The sequence below is a fragment of the Thunnus thynnus genome, chromosome 11 (assembly GCF_963924715.1).
Source record: "Thunnus thynnus chromosome 11, fThuThy2.1, whole genome shotgun sequence".
Lineage (NCBI taxonomy): Eukaryota > Metazoa > Chordata > Actinopteri > Scombriformes > Scombridae > Thunnus > Thunnus thynnus.
This window is the reverse complement of record NC_089527.1, coordinates 21,395,687-21,419,870: the sequence shown is the minus strand read 5'-3', so window position 1 is coordinate 21,419,870 and position 24,184 is coordinate 21,395,687. Positions and strand designations below refer to the sequence as shown.

Sequence of the window (24,184 nt, the reverse complement as noted above, 5' to 3'; positions counted from 1 at the left end):
TTGCACAGATGAGCTTGTACAGTGTGAATGATGGAAAAATTAAAAATAGTTTTCCTTTGTGATTGTGAGAGTAGCTGCTGCTTAGGAACCAGTAAAATCTGCCATACAAACACAAGGTTGCACTTTTTGAAACCCTTCAAGTGTTTTGCTTTTTAAGCAAGAAAAGGACTGCAGCACACATGAAAACTATTCTTATATTTTTTTTTGGGGGGGGGGGGGGGGGGGGGGGGGGCTAAGGATTTGTGTCATTATTCACAGGTAGGAATGATAAAAGCCCTCATTGATTTCTGGGCTGAATGCTCATCCATTCATGAATTAGCCAGGTGCTGCTAATCCACATCAGATCCACAGTGTTAATAACAAGTACTCCCTTAATCAATAGTCATCCATTACACAGAACCATACCATCTAAACTATATTCCGCTATTTCCGATATTCAGCACCTCTCCATGTTATCCGTCACAATTAAAATGCTGTCAAGAAATGTCAATCGGTGCTAAGTCAGCACATTTCTGATCAGCTCTAATGCAAAGTCATTCATTACTAGGTGTGTTGGAATGCTCTTGTCACACTTTCTGTATATTTTATTGTCCATTAAGGCCAAGTGGTTATTTTAAAGTACATAATATAGATTTATTTACATTTTATGTGCTGTTGGTGTTTTGAGAGGCTATACAGACACTATTTAAAGAGAACAGGCCAACATTTAGTTTCCTTTCGTTTCCATTTAGACCACTCTAAGCAAGTCAGTGGTGATGCCTGTGCACTTCTCCTCCTCAAGTTTCAGCATGGCCTCGTTCTATGCTTTGAGTGTTCAGAGGATCTGAGATTGACTCAGGTGAGGCATGACTGCATGAATTTGTTGCTCTTCTGTTTCCCGAAAAATGCCCATAAAGTAGTTTCAATTTCATAAAAGCATACAAAGTGCAGATTTTTTTTTTCTCGGTAGAACCTGAAAGTTGTCCAAAGACCACATGAGGAGATTTGATATAAGTTGACATAGAGACTTTATTTTAATTAAAATTACACAAAAAAGCAAAAGCAAAGTACTACCAGTTTTATAGTCATCCAGTTGAACATACACATTTAAAACTCTGTGTGCGTGTGTGTGTGTGTGTGTGTGTGTGTGTGTGTGTGTGTGTGTGTCTGAGAGAAAAACAGAGACATACAGTCAGTCAGACAGGAAAAAACAAACAATGTGCATCTGTCAGACATAAGGATCATCAATTTGGTAAGCCAAGGCAGACAACATGAAGCACAAACAGCAAATGCACAAAGTCTCTATTGTATGGTAGAGATTTTGGTCTGGTTCTTTCTCTTACGCACACTTTCCATACATAGAATATACAAATATTAACCAGATGATCCTGGTGCTGAGAGATAGCACATCTCTCCTGTCTGCCAAGTCAGAAATAATGAATAGCAGCCATAACAATAATCATAATAGCAATAAATCTGTGCTGTCACAAAGGAAGTAGACCTGTTGAACCTCCTTCATCTAGAGCATAAGCCAGAATGGAAAACTACACATTCCAAACCACAAGTAAACACCTAAGGCCTTACAGCGTCACAGCAGCAAAAACATACTTATTGAGATTGTGGACAGCAGCCAAGAAAACCGCATAGAATCATTTTTTACACTGGTACAGAGAGGACAGCAGTCACAGAAGAATGTCTAACCAATCCTGAATATGTTAGCATTCAAGAGTAGTTGCCATTGCCCATATTCTTTTCCATGGATGAACGAACAACACTGTCAAATGTTTCAACTCTCATTTTGCCTCAAACACTTGTGACGCATTTATATACGCAGAGGCATTTAAATACATGAGGGACACACACACACACACGCACACATAGAAATACAGATATTGTACACTCAAAAACACACTTAAGGCAATGGTGGCCTGGCAACTGTGACCATTCGAGTAGATCTAAATATGTCCTTGTATGCTTCTGTAACCCTTCATCGCTGTTCTTCCCCATATGAACAAGCTGCTTAGAAACATGACACAATACTACATATCACTGAAAGACAAGATCGGCACTTTCCTTTACAAAACATCACTACGCAAAGATACAGTACAAGAGAATATTTAGTTTTCATTCTATGTTAACACCTGATTTCAGTACGATTCAGTAATATGTATATTAATAATGGTACACATGAGCAGGTATTTGCATGTTACTACAGAAGGCTTGTGTGTCTCCACATATTGTCGCTGACATTCACAGCAAGATGGCTGCACTAATCCAAAATCTGCCCCAGAGACAGTAAACATCAACACTAATTAAACAACACCCAGATGCTTGACTCTCAGATGACATGGTCTTTAATCCTCATCATTATGGTCCACAAAATTATTTCCACACTCCACATGGATCATATGACTGAAATGACTACATCTACATCTTTATTATATTACAACCTTGAAGACTATATTAAAACATAACTCACACTGCGACTTCCTGCAACTTGATGGCCCAACGACAAAGACACTTGTAACAGCCTTAAAAACAAAGCCTCAATTATTTTTTTCTGGTTCTTTCAAGGGACAATGAAACTTTTGTGGGCCAGAAATTTGCTCTATCATTAGCAAAAATCTACAAGTAATTAAAAGGGCAAAGCTGATTAACAACCAGGCATTGCTAGCAACTGTCCTGGAGTTCCAGGTGTGGGAATTGGTTTTGGTAATTTGATTAATTGAAAAATTGCACCACAAAAGTACAATATTAATGGGGTAAAGGCAGATCCTGCATTATTAGCTAATGTAATTGTTTGGCCATGTCTTATAGAGGGGTCCTGTGTCAAGTTAGAGCTTTTACTATATTACTAATTTTAACATATTGAGTCAAATTACCACCATCAAACACTATTTTAGTATTTATTCCAGTATAGAAGTACTGGTTGCAGTGGACTTGACTGGAGCTTTAAGGTGGCAGTGTACCTACTCATTGCACATAGGACAGAAGTTAAGGGTTTTTCCCTGGGAGCCTCTTAACAGGTTAACCAAGCAGGTCAGTAACAGATAACGGACCTATTTTAAAACTCCCTTCCTATTATAATTAATGGGGACACATTATGCCTGTGGTTTTCTGTTATTATATACTGTTATGATGTCAGATATCTATGTCAAACATGGTTCCAAAACTTGAGGTTATTGTATGTAGAAATACATCAAAAGTCCAGGTGTCAACCTGCTCTGAATGCTTGGTTTGCAACATTTTTTTCTTTACTTTGCCAACTGGCTGACGATGGTTCGTTGCACATGCCCATAAGCGGCCATCCATTCTGTCGCTTTGAGCTAAGGTTGTTGCTAAGGTTTTTCCATGTGTTATTAGCATTGTCCACTCTCATATTTTTGCTCGGCTTGAAAAAGTATGGATGTATTTCAGAAATTGACATTTTGAAAAACAAATGAACAAAAGTAGTGAAATCCTTCTACTGTAGTTTGTTATATGGATTATTGACGTAGCCTCCTGAGCAACTGAAGCTAACCAATCAGAACAGAATGGGCTCAACAGCAGGGGGCCTTAAAGAGACAGGAGCTAAAACAGCCTTTTTCAGACAGAGGCTGAATTGAGGGCCTGCGTATAGGGTCAGTATGAGTTAAATATAGAGTTTTTTTAACTGTAAATAATGCAAAGATATTCCAATAGAGCCCCCAAATAAAAATATAGACCAGGTAATGTGCATGATACGTCCTCTTTCAATCCCAGCCCCTAAATATCAAGGATAAAGCAATACCAACCACCATAATTCAATTAGGTTAGGATTCAGTTGGGAATCTACACTATCTCACATTGCCAGCGTGTTCAAACAGGGAGTTTTATTTGCCATTCAGATAACCAAATGTATTATTTCCCTTTAATCATCTTACTACTACTGAACGCATTTGACACAAATGCACCTGGCTGTGCTGCCCAGTGAGGTAAATTTGCTCCTCAAATATCAGCTTTGCTCACAGTGAACCATCATGACCCTGTCCAAACTGCCAAGCCCTTGCCCCAGAGACTTCCTCCACAACACCTGTGGACACTGTCGTTATCATTCACCAGCAGCACCCCCTTGAGTATCGCTCTGCCATTTGTCAGTGTCACTTGTGCCAATGAATATCAGACCATTTATTGTAACAAATGGTTATAGTTTTATTTGTAGGAACAGACTCCTTTCGTGATGGTGCTCCGCAAACCAAGCAGCAGTGAGAGTTTCAGCAGAGAATCCAATAAAGCAACTGAGGGCCCAACAGACATATCACTGAGGCACTCATAATGCTTAAGATGCCATCGTCAGATTGAAAAATCAATCAACACAACCAGTAGCAGATTTTGTAGCCTTTAGGAAGTGGAGAGGGTTGTTTAACTAGCAGCAGAAGCATAATAATCACAAGAATGAGTGAGGACTTGTCAGTTTATAAAGGCCAACTCATTGTCTAGACTGAACATGATTGTATAGTCGTGTAAATGTGAGAAGAGCACACTGATAGTGATCATCTAACTGTTTTCATCTGTTTGTGACAGAGACACTTCTTAAATCTCTTATACTCCATAGTAACAGTTATATAAGCAGACATTTACATTAGTATATTTTTGCTCGCTTGAAACTACAATGTCTCATTTATCTCACTACAGCTTGTGTAAGATTGCCATGTCCAGTACATATATGTATGCTCTATATTTGTGCCTTTATAGGTTATCCAAATAATAAAAAATACATCTTCTCATTTACACTTGTGTTATCTACCCATGCAGATAGTTTTAGCTTTATTCTGTCAAGGTTGTAAGATATCGCTGATGTCTCAGAGATTTTTGCCCCCATCCCAGTACAATAGAGGTGATTGAAATAACATTTGTGATGCTGTAAGCATATAATATTTCATTTGAAAAAAACTTACCAGCAATGCGTTTATCTAGAAACAATATGATGATAATCTGCCAGTTATTTTGGAACTTTACTCAAAGATATAGTCCCAGTGAGAAACTGGTACATTGTTTCTGGGCAGCAGCAGAAAAAAAAAACACAACAAAAAACCAACATTCACCTCTGTTGTATCAGGGCGGTGGTATAATTGTAAGAGGTGGGTATCTAAAAACGATGGCACAGATAAGACTAAAACCTGTATGGCTAGATCCTTCTACAAGTATGTGAGAAACTGGTTTGTGTGGGTGTATGTGTGTAATTTGGGTGAATTATCTCATCAAACACAGTTACACTTTCAGTAACATGTTGGTAAACAGTTGCCCATTTACACATCCAGCATGGTTGGTGCAGCATGTTGATTAGAGTGGAGTTATGGGCCGGAAAACCACAACAATGATCCAAAATAGGTGAGAACTGCAGATTTGGGCAATAATTCTCTGTTGGTTTGTCACTATGACTGACCCCTTTCACATTACACACAGTAATCTGATCCAATTTTATTATATTGATTAATACAGCTTTAAACTCCTAAGCAACACCACCTTTAAGTATTGTGCAGGATAGATTTTTCTGTCTATTTAAATTGTCCCTGTCCCCTGCCATATCTCCTTTACTGACATTTAAATATTCATCCAAGCATATTGTGTCCTTGTCGAGATCCAATTCCAATTAAAGTCATTTTCTGCTATCACCATTTTGGATGGAAGAATGCATCAGCATGACATTTTAAAGTAGATGACTGCAGGCGGCATTTACCTTTTGTCCCTCTGGTCACATTGACATTTATCTATTCTATACATAAGTGGAATATACTAATTAGAGATCCAGCCACTACCTGCTGTGTTGTTGTCATCAGTTATTTTTATACTGAACCTTGATGTGCACAGTCAATATGAATTAGGTGCAAGGGGAAAACAACAAATTATTGGCATCTGTCTGTAATAACTAGTTTAATAAGGTGTTTGTGTGTGTGTGTGTGTGTGTGTGTGTGTGTGTGTGTGTGTGCATGTGTGTGCAAGTCATAACGTCAAACTGCCTATGTGACACCACAGGGAAATCAGCCTCTCATAGCTCTCCAGAAAAAGAAAAAAAAAAACACTTTCCAAGCGTCACTCATAAACAACACAGATGATTGCCATACAGTATTCTTCTCTATCTGAGAAATGCCACTAGCAGACGCATAAATACCTCCTATCAGTTGTTTACTGTCTAGGAGGACTTCATTCACAGTTAGAAACGTCTGCTTTTCCAACATTTAACAATGGGATTCAGTCTGACACCTTGGATCTTGAATTTAAAAACGCACCCTGTATCTCACTGTATGTGCATATTTTAGATCAGAACCATACATTCAAAGGCCTGATCCCATTGTAGTACCCAGCCCAAATGTTATCAAGCCCAGAGAATGTCAGTAACTTAATCAATATGTGCCTCTGTGCTCCAAAGATAAAGGAGCCTGAATCTGCACACTGAGACAACGGAAAAGTCAGGCTGTCACCTTGTCTTCAGCACTACTGTGTATATGTATGAAGATGAAGTTCAACAGGAATTGGCTCTGACTCACATATATCAGAGTGTACGATTTTATTGTCATAGTCTAAGCGTGTCAACAAGATTGTCACTTGCTATATTTTCCATAATCAAGAGGTTTTATCTTCTTCTTCATCTTCATACTGCAATTCAGTCTGCTGCAGTAAGGAATCGGTATGATTTATATTTTAAAGCTGCTGCACACAATAAACCACAAAAGCTTCAGGCTGATCTTGAATCTTCCAAAAAACAGGCCATACATCTATTAGTTGTAAGACTGACAGCATTGTGCTTTGGTGCACTCAGTGAAATATGCTCATCCATTCAGCCTGGCAGGGTTGAGGTCGTAACACAATTAGTGCGAGATGAGTAAGGGAGCCAGAGTCCGGCATGCAAGACAGAGCTTGACAAACAGAGACCTCTGAAACCTTGCTGCCATTCTGAAGTCTGCAGGTGAGCTCAGCAGGGACAGTGAGCCACAGAGCAGTCACTGAACGTATTTGTACATAGTTACCTGACAACTTTGTTACCTCCCTTAAATTATAAGTTTGCAGTAAACTTACTATTCACAAAACATTGGGGGCCATATTTTCATGGAGGCACAACAATGCAGCACTCTGACTGTTTGGTAATTTCCTGATCTTAAAACTCATTTTGCACATTTTGGTGACCAATCGCTGGTATCAAGTCTTCTTCAATACAGCATGACGCTCATTTTGTAACTTATGGTCCCATTTAATTTAAATTTGACGATAAAGCAGGGAGTGCTTTACAGCATAGCTATATTGCGGGTACATTGTGGTTGACAAGTCACTACTACCGCAACAATGTTGGTTAGGTAACGTAAACATGACGTAACCCCAGATTCACAGAGTAGGCGTAGCCATCACTATTCCACTGTGTTTTCAGTTAATGAAACTTAATTGTAACATTTTGGTGGCCTAAAAAGTCTTGTTCAGCATTTGGTTGAACTAGACCCACTAAGGAGTCAGCTGTTCAGTTTTTCTGGTAAGTACATTTTGTTTTAATGGTTTTAAGCCTGTTTTTTGCTAGTGATAATCAGCATTAGCATTATCACAGTTGACCGTATACTTTAAATGCACAATGCTAACCAAGTTAGCAGCTAGTGTTAGGGTTAGCAAGATGGCGAGGGTTAAAATGGCAAACTCCACAAAAGAGTCCACAAACCAATGGGTGACGTCAGGATGGCTACGTACTTTTTCTTTTTTTTTACAGTCTATGACTGCTGCACAGACATGAACCAAAATAGCAGGTGCACATGGAGACACCCACATAGTCTATACACCTAAGACCTACTATGCTGTGGTTTTTGTTGCACTTGCGCAGTTAAAACAGTCCTGGATGTTAACAGACAATATTTGTGGTAACAAACATATTTGTAACATTTACTGTATGCATAAGCTACAGTAAGCTACAATTTATGACAAATAGGGACTCCTTGTTTTAGCCTAAACTTCGAATCATAAACGTAGACCTTTGATGTCATCGAGTCAAATGGTTTGCTGAGCACATTAAAATCTTATTTTGCTTCACTAAGTACACTAAAATGCAACAGATTAACAACAAATATCTCATTCAAGACTATTATTCAGCCAACCTAAGTAGCATGAGTAACATACAGTATATTATGTAAATTATTTGGTTTGTGTCACTAAATACTTTAAATACAATATTCTTGAAATAGAGTTAACGTGTTCTGGGTCTTCGTTTAGACACAGTTCAGTTGGTCTTGAGAGAAGCAATGTAAACTTTCGCTCTAAAGGCCTCTAGTTTTGGAGTGGTAAACTTTAATTTATATCAGCAGTGCAAAAGTTTGGTTCACAAATTTGACACACCAGACACACAACATAATTAGTAGCTGGTGATGAGACTTGAGCTAATCTACTGATGGTTTGAGGAAAAAAAATCTTATCACCTTATCATTTAGCATCATTTTTATTTCAGAACACTGTCACTTACTGTCTCATTTAAGTGTTGAATGCAGTAATATCTGTAAATCTAATATATAACATCTTATAATTTTTCTAAAACTTTTTTTAACAAATGTTTAACAAGTTTAGAGGTTTTTTATTGTTAAGTTTTTTTTTGCTTTGTTTTGTTTTGTTTTATTCTATGTTATGTCCTTATTCCTTGCAATGCACAGGACTTCCTGTTGTCCTCAAGTGTGTTTATGGAGTTTTTCTAATATGTTATCTAGAATATATCAATGTTGATTTAAAAACCTATCCTCCAGGCTTTCTACCCAGATGTTTCTTATCCTGATGTATCCACAAAGTGCTGGGTACTACTTATCAACCAACTACATCAGTCAACTGCCCTCAAACTAGAGGCCCTAATATAAGAAAGACACAGAATTCAAAGAGTCAAATCACTGTGCAACTACAAGGACAGATTACAAACAAACATTGCAGCAAAAATTTTGCCCCCAAAAACACAAAGATGGCTAGCGGTACAGTTCACAACCACAACACAAGGCATGACCACAGCCCATCTAAGCTGTTTATACCACTGAAGTGTTTTCTGCAAGCCATGGAGTCATGTAGAACTGACTCTCATTTATCATTTATCAGTTCTCATTTGGAGATTCTCAACTTCTGTGGAGGACTTTCAACTTGTTTAGAGGATCTTTTGAGTCTTTAAACTACACTTTCACACTCCTCAGGTTGCAATTTGCTGTGATTATGGTACCTGTGATGAATGAGGCAACTCGACAGTAGACAAATACGACAGCATTTAGAAGCAGGCACTTAGTCCACAATGCAATTGAATAACCATCATGAATACGGATAAACACTAACAACTGGCAGCAAAATATAAAACACAATTTGAAAATTACATAGCAAATAGCCTTATTTTTATAGCTACATAACAACTACTAAGTTATCAAGCCTGCCGCCCTCACATATCATACAGCCCAACACTACTCACATCCTCTGCAACTACACACACACACACACACGCCCCACCTTTAACATCTAAGCGAGCACATTTCCTTGGTCCTGTGACAAGAGATAACTGTATATTCTGTTTTTTTGTGCTTTTTCAATATAGCTATGGAGGTATTTACACTGTAAGATTGGGGTTCATGAAATAATCCCTTTATAATTTTACTCACAGTCATAGGTGAAGCTTCTACACTGCTACATTATATGGCCAGTTTTTCCACTCCACATTACAATCCCTATGAGCACAGAATTGGCCTACAGACAAAGGATGTGGGGTGCTGTGTTGCCGTAGTAACTGTCTCTTCTGGATTGTGCCTGAATCCATCTGCTTCAGCAGGTTCCCATGGTGCTGACTGTAGTGTAACTGAACTTGGACATGGATGCTCCTGTTGCCATAACATCCTCCTCGTTGTCCCGTAGCCCGCGACGACGACGACGATGGCAAGGTGCAGCACAGCAAGAGAAAGTGGCAAGCAGGGCTTTGCGGAAACGCGTGTTCATGAAGCAGTAAATAATGGGGTTGACGCAGGCAGAGGTGTAGCACAACAAATGGATAAAAGCGATGGGCGACCCTGTGAGGGCATGTTTGGCAGAGATGTTATCGAAAGCCCGCCAGGTGTTGACACAGTACAGTGGCATCCAGCAGAGAAAGAACAGGACAACAATGACCACCAGCATGCGGATGACTCGCTTCTTGGCCTCCAGCTTGGCCTCAGATGTGTTGCTACGTGGCCGGTCTGCCTTGAGCACCTTGCCAGAGGCAGCCATGGTTGACATCTCCATCGAGTGAGGCCGCTGGACAACATTCACGTAGCAACCATCACCGTCATCACTGCCACCAGACACAGTGGAGGTCAGGCCATTCTTCACATCTGTATGTGAAAGCACAGAAAAAGAGAAAAGTATTCCTGTGAATTAAATGTAATAAAACAACAAACATTGTATTTGTACTTAATACCCTAATATATGAGAAACATTTCCATTTTGTGACATTTTATGCTTTTATTATACTATGCAGACGTTGTTAAGGATGGGATATACTCCAAAACTGACAGGGACACATACATGGCTCTGTTTATATGAGACTGGGTGTCTGCATACACTGACGCTTTATCAGCAGTTTTATAAATTTTGGTTTTAATTTAGTTTGGTGATGCTTTGGAACAAATCTGAGCAGGTTGATACAGACTGTCTTTGAGTTCATAAACCCCTCCAGCCCAGCAGAACCTGAGATACATAACATTTGATGAACATAAATATATATTTAAAGAAATGTTTACATACAACTGAATGCTGAGTAGGTGGAGGCAGCTTTGTCTGTCCCTCCAAAGTAAATGATAAAATACAGTATGTTGTTGGTCCATACACGACACATAGAAGCGTTTTCTTATCTGGTGCCCCTATTGGCAGTAACTGGCAGGATGATATTATCTGTCTGTGCCTTCCAAAACAGTGACAAATGACTGTTGAAAAAGAAATATGCTTTATGATGTGAGAACGCTATGGTTAAGATTAGGTTTAGGTACAAAAACGATTGGTTAGGTTCAAGGGAAAGATGATGGTTGGGATAAAATAAGTACTTTGTTAAGGAAAACATAGTGGTTTAGGTTAAAATGACAATTTCCTTAAAGGGTAACTGCACACTCAAATTCTGCTAGGAAGCTACTGTAGGGGGGATGTGACTTCATGGCTATGTCATGTGCATCATGGGAGTTAAGTTACGTTGTGAGGCAGCTGGATTCGCGAGATCACGATATCACAAGATCACATGATAATTCATCTTGTCAGGCTTCAAGTTATACTTGAAGTTGTGGCACCATGTCAGTCTCTATTCTGCTTCCCCATGAGATCACGTGAGATCATGTGAGGTGGTGCATTGCTCCCTCTGGCATGATAATCCTGTATAATATCCTATTGTGTGTGATGCGCCATTATTTTCAAATCTTGTAGTGAGTGCATGTTTGAGATAGAGAGAAGAACATCTGTGAAGTTTCTCCTTATGTGCGTGATGCAACTCGATTTCAAAATCAGTTAGGATTTTAAAACTTGAACCCAGGTTTAGGGGAAAATCTTGGTCATGGTTATAAAAAAGACAGTGTTGACTCATGGTTGAAAACAGGAAACAATTTTCCCATTTTAAAGTCTGATGTTTTGATGACCCATCCATCCACTGCGACCTGGGGACTTTGTCGCTCAATAATAATGTCACCTGACTTCCTTATTTGCTCCTGTCAAAATTACTACGGATGTTAGAGGGCTTTGTCACTTGAACATAAACACATGTCATTTTGACACACTTGCTTACACGACTGATCATCTTTCCTTGAAGTCTCTGTCTGACTGCTTTGTGGTAGAGATGGGACATTATTATACAGTATATGAATGGATGGTATGTGGAATATGTGAAAATGAAACTACCTCTGTGTCTGCCTGAACAACCACAAGGATCCTTTTCTGTATCTTGGGAAACTGTATATATTTGACAGTTTGTGCCACTGGATTAAAAAATATATATTTGACCAGGAAAATCATATGCTGTCCATTATCCAGCTGTATAAACAAAAATCTAAACCAAACCACCACATCCCACATCTCTGACATGTGCCCATTTGTATGATTTATTATGAGTGAATCACAGCTCTTTAAAGAGCATCTGCTCACCTTAATGGAAAGAAGAGTGACTAGTAATTCTTCCACAGCCTCAGAAATCCTCCATCAGGGGAAATTGCAATTTATTGATGAAATGTAATAGTTGTGCTCTGCTTCTTCAAAGGACAAAGTACACTGAATACAGAAATAAGAGTGCCTAGGCAAGTAAATATAAACAGGAACTGGTACTGTAGAGAGGGTAAATGCGATTTGCTAAACCACTCCTGGATTATTGAATTAAACACATTTTCCAAGAGGTGATTTTAAAATCTCTGCGAGAGTGTTTTTTATCCTTTTTTTTTCTTCCAGATTTCCTGTTTTTTTTTGTGCCCTATGGTCTTTGTCTCTCAAGCTCTTTTTTTTTCAGAGAACCTCTCACACTCTGAGACCAAACAGATGGTGATGTCCAGGCCTACAGCTGCCAGCCAATTCCATCCTCTAATGGAGCATCAGCTAACACACTCCATGCTGCTGTCATCCCAGACACACTCTCATGTGCTCACAAAAGGTTATGTTTCACTTGACCTGCACACATTACAGTGATTGTACAGTGCTAATGAAATTGATGTGGTTAAAATGAAATTCCTCATCATTCACATTTTGTGAAACAAAATGTGACTAACATCAGGGCCTGGATGGGTAGTGTGATGACATTCATTTAGAGAGACACACAAAAAACAACCCAATGTTGACTCACGTTAAAGTCTGATGTTTTGTTTTATCCACTCTTTGCATGGATGTGTCATAGGAACCGGATACCGATTTTAAACAAATTGTAATTTGGCCTGTTATTGGTGTGGATGCCACAGAATGATCCTCTAGTTTCTGGCTTCTTCCTCTCACTGCTTTCTTTTGTTTTGGTAACATGTGACACTTGTGTTAACATGTGTAATATTGAAATATTTTCCTTTTTCAATATGTCTTTCCATATGTTTTCCATGTGTAGTGTACATGACCTTACCAGTAGAGTCTTTTTTGTGGCCCATCTCAAACTGGATGCCTCTATAAAGCTCCCTGGAGATGAGTCCGTAGGCCACAATCATCACCACCCCTGGAATAGCGAAAAGCACAAGCAGTAGCAGAATGTACCTAAAACAGACACAAAAGAGGTATTAATAAAACGTTCATGCATACACCTGGAAGTTCACAGTAGCACAAGGATAAAGATGAATGCAGGTTCCCATGTGGCCTGAGATTGTACCTCTCATGTATTACTATGACATTGGAGTGACAGAGGTGAGCATTGGTTCTGCACAAATGAAAAACACAGAATATTTCTGCTGTTCTGAAGCTATTTCTCAGCAACCATCTGTCTGCTGCACGATAAAAGAAAGTTTTTAACCCGTTTCCCAAGTTGCAACTCTTTTCTAATCCAAACAAAGATGGTAGCCAGAAATGTCCTTGCTCAAATCGTACAACGCAAACCAAAATTAAAACATTTTGCTATCAATTATATTGTTGTATTTGTTTATACTGATGTTACTGTCTCTCTGTTACTGTCTATCATTCTATTATTGTATATTTTCATACAAAATAATACATTTATATTTTTCATGTGTTGACCAAAAAAAGCAAGGAGATATGTAATATCCAGGTGACTCGAAAGGAAGTGAAGGTCCAAAATTTCTTTCTTTCATGCAGCAGATGTAATATTTTTCATCTAGATGGAGTCTTTGAGTCTTCTGGAAATACTTTTCCACTACCTAAGTGTTCATAAACAGTATTTTTTTCAAAGATCATAATGCATTTATTTTTCAGAAAAATAGGTGCTTAGCTCTGTGACTCAAATATAATAATAATACATGACGTAACTCAGTCCAGTATGTATGCACTCATTTATACACATATAAGTAAGCCTAAGGTCAGTTGAAACATAATTTTCACCTGTGCAAAAATACAGGGTTGACTGAAATGAGCCCAAAGCCTGCTCCCAGTGTGACACATTCGCCTGTTGTCTTTGTCTGTCCTAATGTTTCCACAAAAACACCCAATGGACAGAAAGTGAGTTAAACACTGGCTCCAGGCCCAAACATCGAAGCAAATGAGATGTTTCAGTATAGCATGCTTTGCTGAAAGGCACAGACGCATCTAGATAGCATCTCATCTAAAGTTTATTTGATACAAAACAGAACATCGTCCCAATGGCAAGCCCCAGGAGAGTAAAAAAAGATGGATGATCTGATGGCAAGTTTCATGTTAAGTTGTATTTTATTTGCTGTTGTTGGCTGGCTTACTCTGGAAATTGATGCTCTGTTCTGATGCACAAGTTAAGAAAAGATAAACAGCTACTATATATCTCTGGTTACATTACAGCACTACCAAAATCTTTTATCATCTTCATCAGGAAGAAACTCAAGTCGTGAAGTGCCCAACAGGTGAGTCTGGTGAGAATCATGGTTCAACCGGATTACTGCAGCTGGAAGCCTTGTTACAGTGTGTCATTATAAAAATAAATAGATCCACAAAGTCTAAGCAGAAGACACTGGTGTATGGACACTAAATAAACTGTGTATGTTTGTGTGTGGTTTGCATGTACTCACTAATCTCTACTTGTTCTTCCATTGATTTTGTGCTTTTTAATCTGTTAATGAGATGTACTGAACAGTGAATGGTTTGATAGGACCTTGGTGGGAGTCACATTATAGTGCCACAGTGATGGCTGTTCAGACTTTTGTTGTGGTTAATCGAAAGTATTCCTGCACAGTCAATTGGAGTTAATTCTATTTCTAACTGTGCAAGTGACTATTTCAACATTAACATGGTCTTGGATTTGTGTAAGATGTCCTCTTTGTACAAAATTAAATTTTTTAATACCCAGTTAAACCTACAGTTTCCCTGACAGATCAGCCTGCAGAGAGCAAAAATCCTCATTGTAAAATACCCTAAAAGAACAATGTCGATGACAAATGAAGTTACCTCTAAGAAGTCAGACTTTCAATATTTCAATATTCTAAGTAGTGCATGCTTATTAAGATATATCGTCTGCTATGCTCAAAAATAGCAGAATCTCACCATATCAGTACACAAAATAACAGCCTTACATGGTTTGGTATGACCAATTATCGTGGCTAATGTTAGCTAATGGTAGCAAACATATGTATATGCTATGTAACTGAAGTTAATGAGTAAGTTCGCTGACTTCATGGCTGTTTTGTACTTGTGTACCTGTTATAGTACATTTCAGCATATCACAGATAAACATGATGATGCCTTTAACATCGTTCTACACAAGGAGGCTTAGTATGAGCAGTATGCTAGAAGAGCAGCAGCGGCTAGTTCTCTGTCTGTGTGTCTACATAAGATGTGTTTAGGCACAGTATTGAGTGTAGGTCACTGTAGTTGTGCAGGTAAAACGAAAAAGAAAATCGACTTAAAGCAATAAAAAAACACATGAGATTGATGACTGAAAAAACGCAGTTTTCTGTGTCGTGACATAAAGCAACTGACTCAAGAGAATATCTTAAATGAAGACAAATTCAATGTGCCATCATCCTGTAATTACCATATGTAGCCACTGTGGCTGCTGAACGAATCTCAGCTGCATTTTTCAGTCATCCATGTCATGTGTATCTGACAGAACAGTAAACAGTACGCTTCTATGTTAATCAATCCAGATGTCTATACAGCCCATGTAATGGCTCATGTGTCTCATGCGCTATGCCTGAAGCATATTTTTATGCTTCAACCCTATTTTCTTCCGTTTTACGTGCATAACAACAGTCATTGTGTATTGGGTTCTGAGCTTTCCCAAAACACTGGTGAACTACCTTCAACACTGTACCTGAACGCCTCCAGTGTAGACACACAGACGGAGCAGTCCCTGCTCCTGCTGCTCTGCCAAACGTGCTGCTCACACTACACTTTCTGTGTAGACATGGTGTAAGATAAAAAAAGACTTTCTCTTTATAATGAAAAGCAGATGAGTGGATTTGATTAGAGGTAAGACTGTGTTAAAGAATCAGTTCATCTAAAGGACAGACAATTTAAAACACAAACAGACTCACCAGGTCTGCTCTACCATTGCGACGGGCCACTTGGGGCGACACTGGTGAGCAGTCGTGTTGTCAGGGCGCTGAAAAGACTCCAGTTGACTGATTACTGGATAGGGGATCATGATGATGAAGGCCAGCACCCATGTAGCAGCAATCACCCTATAAGCGTGGGAGCGGGTCTGCCACACCCGTGATTTCAGGGGATTACAGATTGCGCTGTAGCGCTCAATTGCTATGGCAACCAAGCTAAATGTAGAGATACTCACTGATATGCCTGTAGAAACACAAAACATTATTTAAAAAGTTAGTAAACATATATGCAGCTGTCTGTTCTCAAATATCTTTTATTTGATGAGTGAAAAGTTATTGCCACTCTGTGCTCAGAATAGAGTATGGGCCTGTAATAAGAAGTGACAAAAACATGTTTATTGATGTGCACGTAATATCTGCAATCAAAACTGAGAACAAAATGTGCAGCTCTGTGGAGATGTGCTTGCAAATGAATATGGTGTAAGGCGAAGAGGAGGGGATGGTTATCAGAGTCTTGTGGCAGAGGAAATCACGTTGGCCTGCGCCCCTGACGTGATCTGCCATCTCCCTCCTGACAGGGCAAGACGGGAAATTACTCTTTACCTCTTTCATCCACGTTCTCAGCGAGAACACAAACTGTGTGTGTGTGTGTGTGTGTGTGTGTGTGTGTGTGTGTGTGTGTAAGTAAGTCAGGACCCAGGGATGCACTATGTTGTCTGTACCTATGAGGGCAGCTTTAGATTAGACCTGCTGAAGCAAAGAACAATCAGCCAACAGTCTCTCTCTAGGGGTTGTCCACTTTTCCTCGGTGCATCCTGATAATGGTTCTTTACTCAAAGCCCTGTGCTTTACTTAATCCACCTTTTCTATTCAGTTGTCAGATGGCTTCTCTTGTTAATTTATTAGTCCCTAACTTCCACATATATTTAATATGACTCATTACTCTCTGATGCTGACTTCAGTGATCTCTTTTTCATTTACTTCTATATTTTTATGCATGCAAGTGCAGGAGAGGATAAAAATGTTCTATTACATCTGTTTCTTTCAAAGATCTGAGTTTCTTTGTAATTTATTACTCTACTCATCCTCAATGTTATAAGGTTTTTCTTCTCCTAACTTTCTCTCTTCATTTTCCTTGTGTATGGTAAAAGTTGGTTGTGGAAAGTACTACATTTACTGAAGTACAGGTGGAGATTTATACTTTCTACTCTACTACATTTATCTGACAGCTACAGTTACTAGTTACTAATTACTTTAGTTACTATTACTAATTACTTGTTAATTTAACACAACAGTAAAATAATAAAGGTTAGCTCAGTCCCCACCAGCTACTATATTAAAATGCTGCTACACATGTTAATGCATCAATTACAAATAATCCAATAAGATATTATATATTATAATATAAATATATAATGGATACTTTTGATACTTTTAGTATATCTTGCTGATACTGCTTTTGTATTTTTACTTAAGTAATACTTTGAATGTGGGACTTGTAACAGAGTATATAGTACTATGCTGTTACTTAAAGGTATAATTAGACATTTTGGGATACAATGCTTATTCATTTTCATGATGAGAACATTTTTAACTGTACAAATATTTGTACAGTAAATATGAAGCTGTATCTAGCAGCCAGTAAGCTTAAAGACTAGGGTGCTAGTTGGAGGATTTGTTACCTTTGGACAGAACCAGACTAGCTGTTACCCCTGTGTCCAGTCTTCATGCTAAGGTAACCGGCTGCTGGCGGAAGTATTTTAATATTTATTGTTCAAACATGAGAGTGGTATTAGTGCTCTCATCTAACTCTTGGTAAGAAAGCAAACAAGCGTACTTCCCAAATGTCAAACTATTCCTTTAAGTAAAGGGTCTGTAAGAGGACCTCTTGTCAAGGGTAAACATTTCATCTATTAAAAAAACTGACTCTGCCTTAAATGATTGATAGCATACATGGAACAAAAAGTGGTTAGAAAAGAAAGAAACTTGAGTCTTCAGTTGACTGAAGATGATTCAGTTTTTGATGTATATACATATAGCAACAAGGAAGAGAACGCCTTACATAGAAACACAGATTTCCCTTGAAGTGAGCAAGGAGAATTACAACATACTGCAAACAGTCTCACTGGAAACATGGAAACACTTTACGTACTTTATTACAAGTACGTAATTGAATAAGCAAAAACACATCCCACTAAGGCTCGACACCAATGAACCTCCCACAGTTGGGAAAGATAATGAAAATTGTCTCTGGATGTAATTCTGTTCAATGGAAATCTATACCTTTTGTAAAGTGATGGACAGGAGGTCGGAGAAGTTGTTAACATCCTGATTGCTACTTGTTTCCATGGTTGTTGCGGTTCAAGTTCACAAGTAAAATAAATCGATGTGGAAGCTGCATCCGAATGGAGTTACGTCTCAGCAGTAAAATAATGGGCCAACCTTTTCATTTTCTATGGGATGCAAGTCAGTCACTTCACAAGGCAATGTGGGATTAACCCAATAATCAGACTGAAATGTCATTGTATTGTGTCAGAGGTTTGAAAGTAGGCTATTGTAGGACAGCAGGTGCACGACGTGAGGTAAAGGTAAAGATTTTTTGTTTTGAAAACTGACTGGTAATTCTGTAAAATTGTAATAGATTAATTGATGTAAATATGAATTAAATATTTCATTCATAAACCAATGGTGCATTCTTATAGTTATGAGATCTTATAGTTATGGCAGCCCTTATTATAAGAAAATGTCTCTGGATTTTCTTTGATGAATTCTTATAGTTCTCTGTCTGTAACCTGCACACTGAGCAAAGCATTAGCTGAAATGTCTGGGCTTATTTTTCTGAAAAAACAATACAATACAATAAATGAGATGTGACTACTCTAAACTTCCATTAAGACCATTTAAACAAGGGTCGGTGTGGTGACCATTCACTATGTTGCCTGATCAATGAAAGCCTGATGAAATCCAAAGGAGGACCATGGCAAGTGCAATGAAATGGCTCTGTTGTTTACATCAAATCAAAGAGTGATATCATTAACACAATATTCTCTAAAATTTTTAAGGAATTTGAGCTGGGATAGATTATTTTATATCTATATATTATTTCTATCAACAATCCTGAACTTTCCCCAACATTTCCAAAGTGTCTTTTCATATCTTGACTCAAATTCCCATCATATATTGTCCTCTATCAAAAAAGGCTGTCAATAGCCATTGGCACATGTATATTTTATTAGTATCATATAAAGATTATATTGAAACAGTTGTATTTGTCTTCTTCAGACAGCTTAGTTGACCAAAACATAAAAGGCACCTTCACATATTGACTGGTTTTACCTAAAAACACTTCAAGCCCATAGATAGATATCGCTAGTCCCTCTAAAAGTCACAGTTCTCCTGTTGGATTTGTAGTTGGGTAAAAATTGTCTGTGAATCATAGAATTACCTACAACATAAACATTTTATTAATCTACTGAAATGCCCCCTGTAAATTTACTAAAAATTGTAAAATAAATTTAATGTAAGAATATTAGATGCATAGTAATTAATCTGCAGCAAGACATTTCAACAAAAGCTAACATAGTGTTTGAGAAAGCAAAAGTGATTTTTTTTTGCTTTATTATTTTAATTTTACTTATTTTACTACAGAACTTTATTCACTTAAGCTCTTCAAATTTAAAATATGGATGAAGATTGACATTAGAGAATGTAAAACAACACTTGTACTCCCTATATAAAAACAACATGCTACTTACAATTGGTTGTTTTGTATATTTTATGGGCAATTGATGCATTGAATAAGGTATCTGACTAAGTAATGTGAATTTTGCAGAAGTGTGCCAAAGTTTACATTTCTCTTAACATTTTCATTAATCTGGATATAACAACCAAGTCCAGGGTTGTTTCCAAAATCACAGCTCAGGTATTAATACCTGAGTGATGGACGTCTTTATTCTAGCCATTGTTTTTCACCTCCAAATTAGATCATTTTTTCTGCCTTCTCATCAATCATCAACCCTCATTCTTCACGTCCTCTAACTCCCCCCTCCTTCCCTCACCGCCTTCCCTTCTCTCACCCATGAGGTAAGACACTATCTTGCACATGGCAGCTCCGAAGATGAAGTCCTTGAGGATGCTGGGGATGAGGGTGAAGGGCATGCAGAAGGCGGCCATCATCAGGTCACTGACTGCAAGCGACAGCAGGAAGGTGTTGGTAACGGTGCGCATGCGCTTATTGACCGTCAGCACCACGATGATCAGCAGGTTGCCGAACACACTCAGGAAGAAGATGAGCGAGTAGAGCAGGATCCGCACTGTATGGTCATCTTCTAGTACGGCAAAAGACAGCAGCAGAGGATAAGTTAGAGTGTGAAGAGCTTTGTCCTTGTAAACCAATTCATCACTTCTGTCTTACATGATGATCAATACAACCATGCTGTCTTTATTGATCCAAACAGAGCTAACAGAGCTGTGTATAACCATGCAATGAGTGTGTGTGTGTGTGTGTGTGTGTGTGTGTGTGTGTGTGTGTGTGTGTGTGTGTGAGTGTATGTGCGTGTGTGTGTGTGTGTTTTGCCCATAAGTTCTACTACAGCTATATCAGGAACTGCAATGGCATGTTGTTGCTGCTGCTCTTTAGCCAGTTTGTAGCCAATGGTTTTCCTAAAAATGATGCAATATTAGACTTTGACATAATCATGATCATAAAGACTATGCTAATAAAACATCAGTTACATCAGCTGTTTGTGAAAGACTGCACATCACAGCCATGATAAAAGCATAAAATAATAATCCAAGAGATGTCAATGTTTAACAAACCTACAATACCAAATAATGAACACTGAGGTTTGAAATGGAAATTATTATAGATATAGATTATAGATTACAGATTATGAAAACTAATGCACAGTGTCTCCTGCTGTCTATCTGAACTTTGGCATTGAGAAATACTGCAATATTCCTATGGCCTGGGAAAGTATTTATTGGTGAGCATTCACCAATGTCTCCTATTTGCGAGAAGTGGTTACCTTTCTGAGATGTCACACCTGTGTACACCTCAATAATAATAAATACAGTAAAAAATAATAGAAAAGGAGACTATGGTGAATTCAGCAGGGCTTTCTTCATAGTTATAGTATGAAGTGAACTTATCTGGTCAGAGTGGAGCAGGTGCTGCTCCTAGTACTGCATCAACATGGCATTAAAAAGACACACTTATTAACAGATTTACACACATGATGTACATGCCTCTCCCTGCTGCTCATTTTTGTCCAAATAGGTCTCTATTGTCACCAGCTGGGGACAGAATGAGCCCAGTTGTATTAATGTTTTTACTTGCTTATTTTCAGCTGCATTTTTAGAGCCATATAATGCATCAATTCCTATACTGAAAAAGTAAACATTGCAAGATCTGACAGTATGCTGAATCACATCTGAAAACGTCTCAGAGTAGAAAACAAAACATATATTTTACTTTACCGTTTAACTCAAGTACAATCAAGAGAATTCAACATGAACATTAACCACCCTCAAAGTAAAGTCCGTCATCTTCAGTACAAAGTACTGTAAAGTACAAAATTACTGTAGCCTGTAGCCCAAAGCTTGTTTGTGCCCTCAACCATTAGCAGCTTCACTGGATCATATCCTGTAAAGTCCATGTTATCTGCTTTCTCTGTTATCTCCACCTCGCTCCCTGCTTAGACACAACACTCTTTAATGGGTTACCTACTGTGTCTGTATCCTGGGGATTAGAGGCGCCATCCACACCCCATCCGCAGGACACAATTGCATCACACACATAAGCCCAAACTTCATTGACACAGTTGTAGAAGCATGTGCAACCAAACACACTCAAGTCTTAATCCCCTGAAAATATACCACAAACAGCTTCTCAAAGTGATTGTTATCTTTGTCTTTTTTTCTTTTTTTTCTCACTACACTTTTTCACCATTTTCCATCTCAGGAGTCTTCTGTGGTGTGCCTTCTTTGCTTTTTTTTCTCTGTACATTTCTTTTCCTTCTGCTCTCAATTAAAAGTTGAAAGGTTTATTAAACAGAAACAGCAGCAAAGCCAGCTACACAGATATGTGACTCATCTCTGATGACATTTTCATTCAAGTGCAAAGTAAAGCAGCTTTTTAGTTTGTGTAGTAGACTTGTTAGGCCATCTGAGTGCTTTATTTAAGAATAGGAGGTAATTACACCATAATAGATTCATGTTTTATAGTTGATCAATAACTTCAGGAACACAAAACATAACAGCCATATTTCCTTTCCTTTCTCACTTCTGATGAAACTGATCCTAAACCAGACTGATTTACAGTAATCCACCTGGAGTGTAAATATTATGTAATATATGTAAATTGTGCACATCTGGCAGAGGCGCATAATCTGACCTCCACTCATCTGCCTGTGTATCAAAAAGCAGCGCAAGGTTCCGGTCGAGCTGTAAAAATCTAAATACTGGCATGAAACTGAAGAACATCAAAGACAGGATTTGACTTCTCCCAATGCGTATGAGAGAGATATCTCTGCAGATCAGTGCCAGCTCCAAGTGGGCAAGACTATAAGCTCCAAATAGGCAAGGCTTGAAATAAGTAGGAGGTAGAGTAACTACAGTGTCTGTGATAGTTCTAGACTCAAATCACAGTCAAACACTCATGTGGAATATTTACACAACTGTAAGCAGCACTAGCCAAGTGGTAAAAATGCACTCAAGAAGACAGATTGATGACACAGTTTTGTGTATGTATCATGTTAATTTAAATGTTTGCATTTATCTTATTAGATTTTTTTAAAAATAAAATATATTTAAATATCCAATCACAATTGTTGTTAACCATCAGATGACAATTACTGAAAGGAAATATAACAGTAACATTAATGAGACATGTAGAGAGCTAACATGAATGAAAACTTTAAAAAATCGTGTAAGTCTGAAGTTGAAATATAGCTAAAATGAGGTATCTAAGATACTGTAAAATGGTGACCTGTGCACCAACAGAAGCATAATGTTGATGGAGCAGTTGGCTATGGCAGACAAATTTAGTTTCCACTATCTCTTTAATGACACCCTGCGTCTTTCTAGGAGTCCCGCCTACTCGCTGCTATTAGCCTGCTCCATTTGGAGCTGCCCTGCCCCAAGCGGCAACTACCACGGCTTGAGGCTGAAGCCAATGCGGAATTCCCTTAAAGTGTAATGTCACCAATGACCTCCAGATGTGGGCTCCAAAAAATCCCTGGCTCCAATTGACTCCCTTTAAAAAAAAGCATCAACATCTTACAAATACTAAGTCAATCATTTTTTTGAGCGAGTCATTATGGTCCCAATCACTAAATTTTGTGCTTGTGGTCATTTTGGAAATTATTGCTTCATTAAAGTTACTACAAGGAACTTTAAACTGGTTATGAAACAGTCCCATGATGCCTCTGATGCCTCTAGATGACCTACATAAACAAATGAGACCCTCAGCGAGAAGAGTGGCTATTTCTATATAGTTATTGTAAATGCCTGCCTGCCTGCCTGTCGGATTCCCCACAAAATCAGACAAAACAATTTAGGGTATGCAGACTGCAAATACACATGCTAGTCAATATTTTTATAACATGAGGGGGTGGTGCTCATGGGAAATGCAGTCTTCACTACTGCTTTTGCCCTGTTAGCACAATTTAGCTAAAGTACTTAATGCTAGCCCATGTGCACCACTCATTGTTCCCAGTAAGCTAGTGTTCGCTTCAGTCCAAGGTAGCAGGACGTGTTTCCAAAATGTTACATACTCCCCCCCTGCTGGATAGGATATGTATAAACTGTGATATTCTATTTATCATGTGTTGTGCTTTCTCCCAGGTGGCCCTGATCTGGTGTGATTGAGGGATAACCTATAAAGAGAGCTCTCTTCTCCACTTCCCAGCCTTGGCAGCAGCTGTTTGTTCTTGTGTTTGTTCTGCTGTGCTTTAGCTTTGCCTTTGTTAATCTTTGGTTTGTTTGGGGAGAGCCTAGACCCTACGACCCTTTGTGAGTTGGTCTGGGGGTCTTCCCTTCTTTTTGTTCTTTTTGGCCAGCCCGTCAACTTTTGTTAGCAGTTGTTGTTTTTTGTT

General features: G+C 38.5%; 1 protein-coding gene across 1 annotated transcript in view; it reads right to left on the bottom strand.

Annotated features, from left to right (window-relative positions):
* Positions 1 to 1,061: 1,061 nt before the first annotated feature.
* The window catches only part of cckbrb (cholecystokinin B receptor b), a 30,608-nt gene continuing 7,485 nt past the window's right edge, over positions 1,062 to 24,184 (bottom strand). Inside the window, exons 2-5 of the mRNA XM_067603771.1 lie at positions 20,165 to 20,416; positions 16,071 to 16,332; positions 13,028 to 13,155; positions 1,062 to 10,289 (exon numbers count right to left, since the gene is read on the bottom strand). Of these exons, the coding sequence (XP_067459872.1) occupies positions 9,748 to 10,289; positions 13,028 to 13,155; positions 16,071 to 16,332; positions 20,165 to 20,416 (1,184 nt within the window). The 3' untranslated portion in view covers positions 1,062 to 9,747. The remainder of the gene's footprint in view (positions 10,290 to 13,027; positions 13,156 to 16,070; positions 16,333 to 20,164; positions 20,417 to 24,184) is intronic.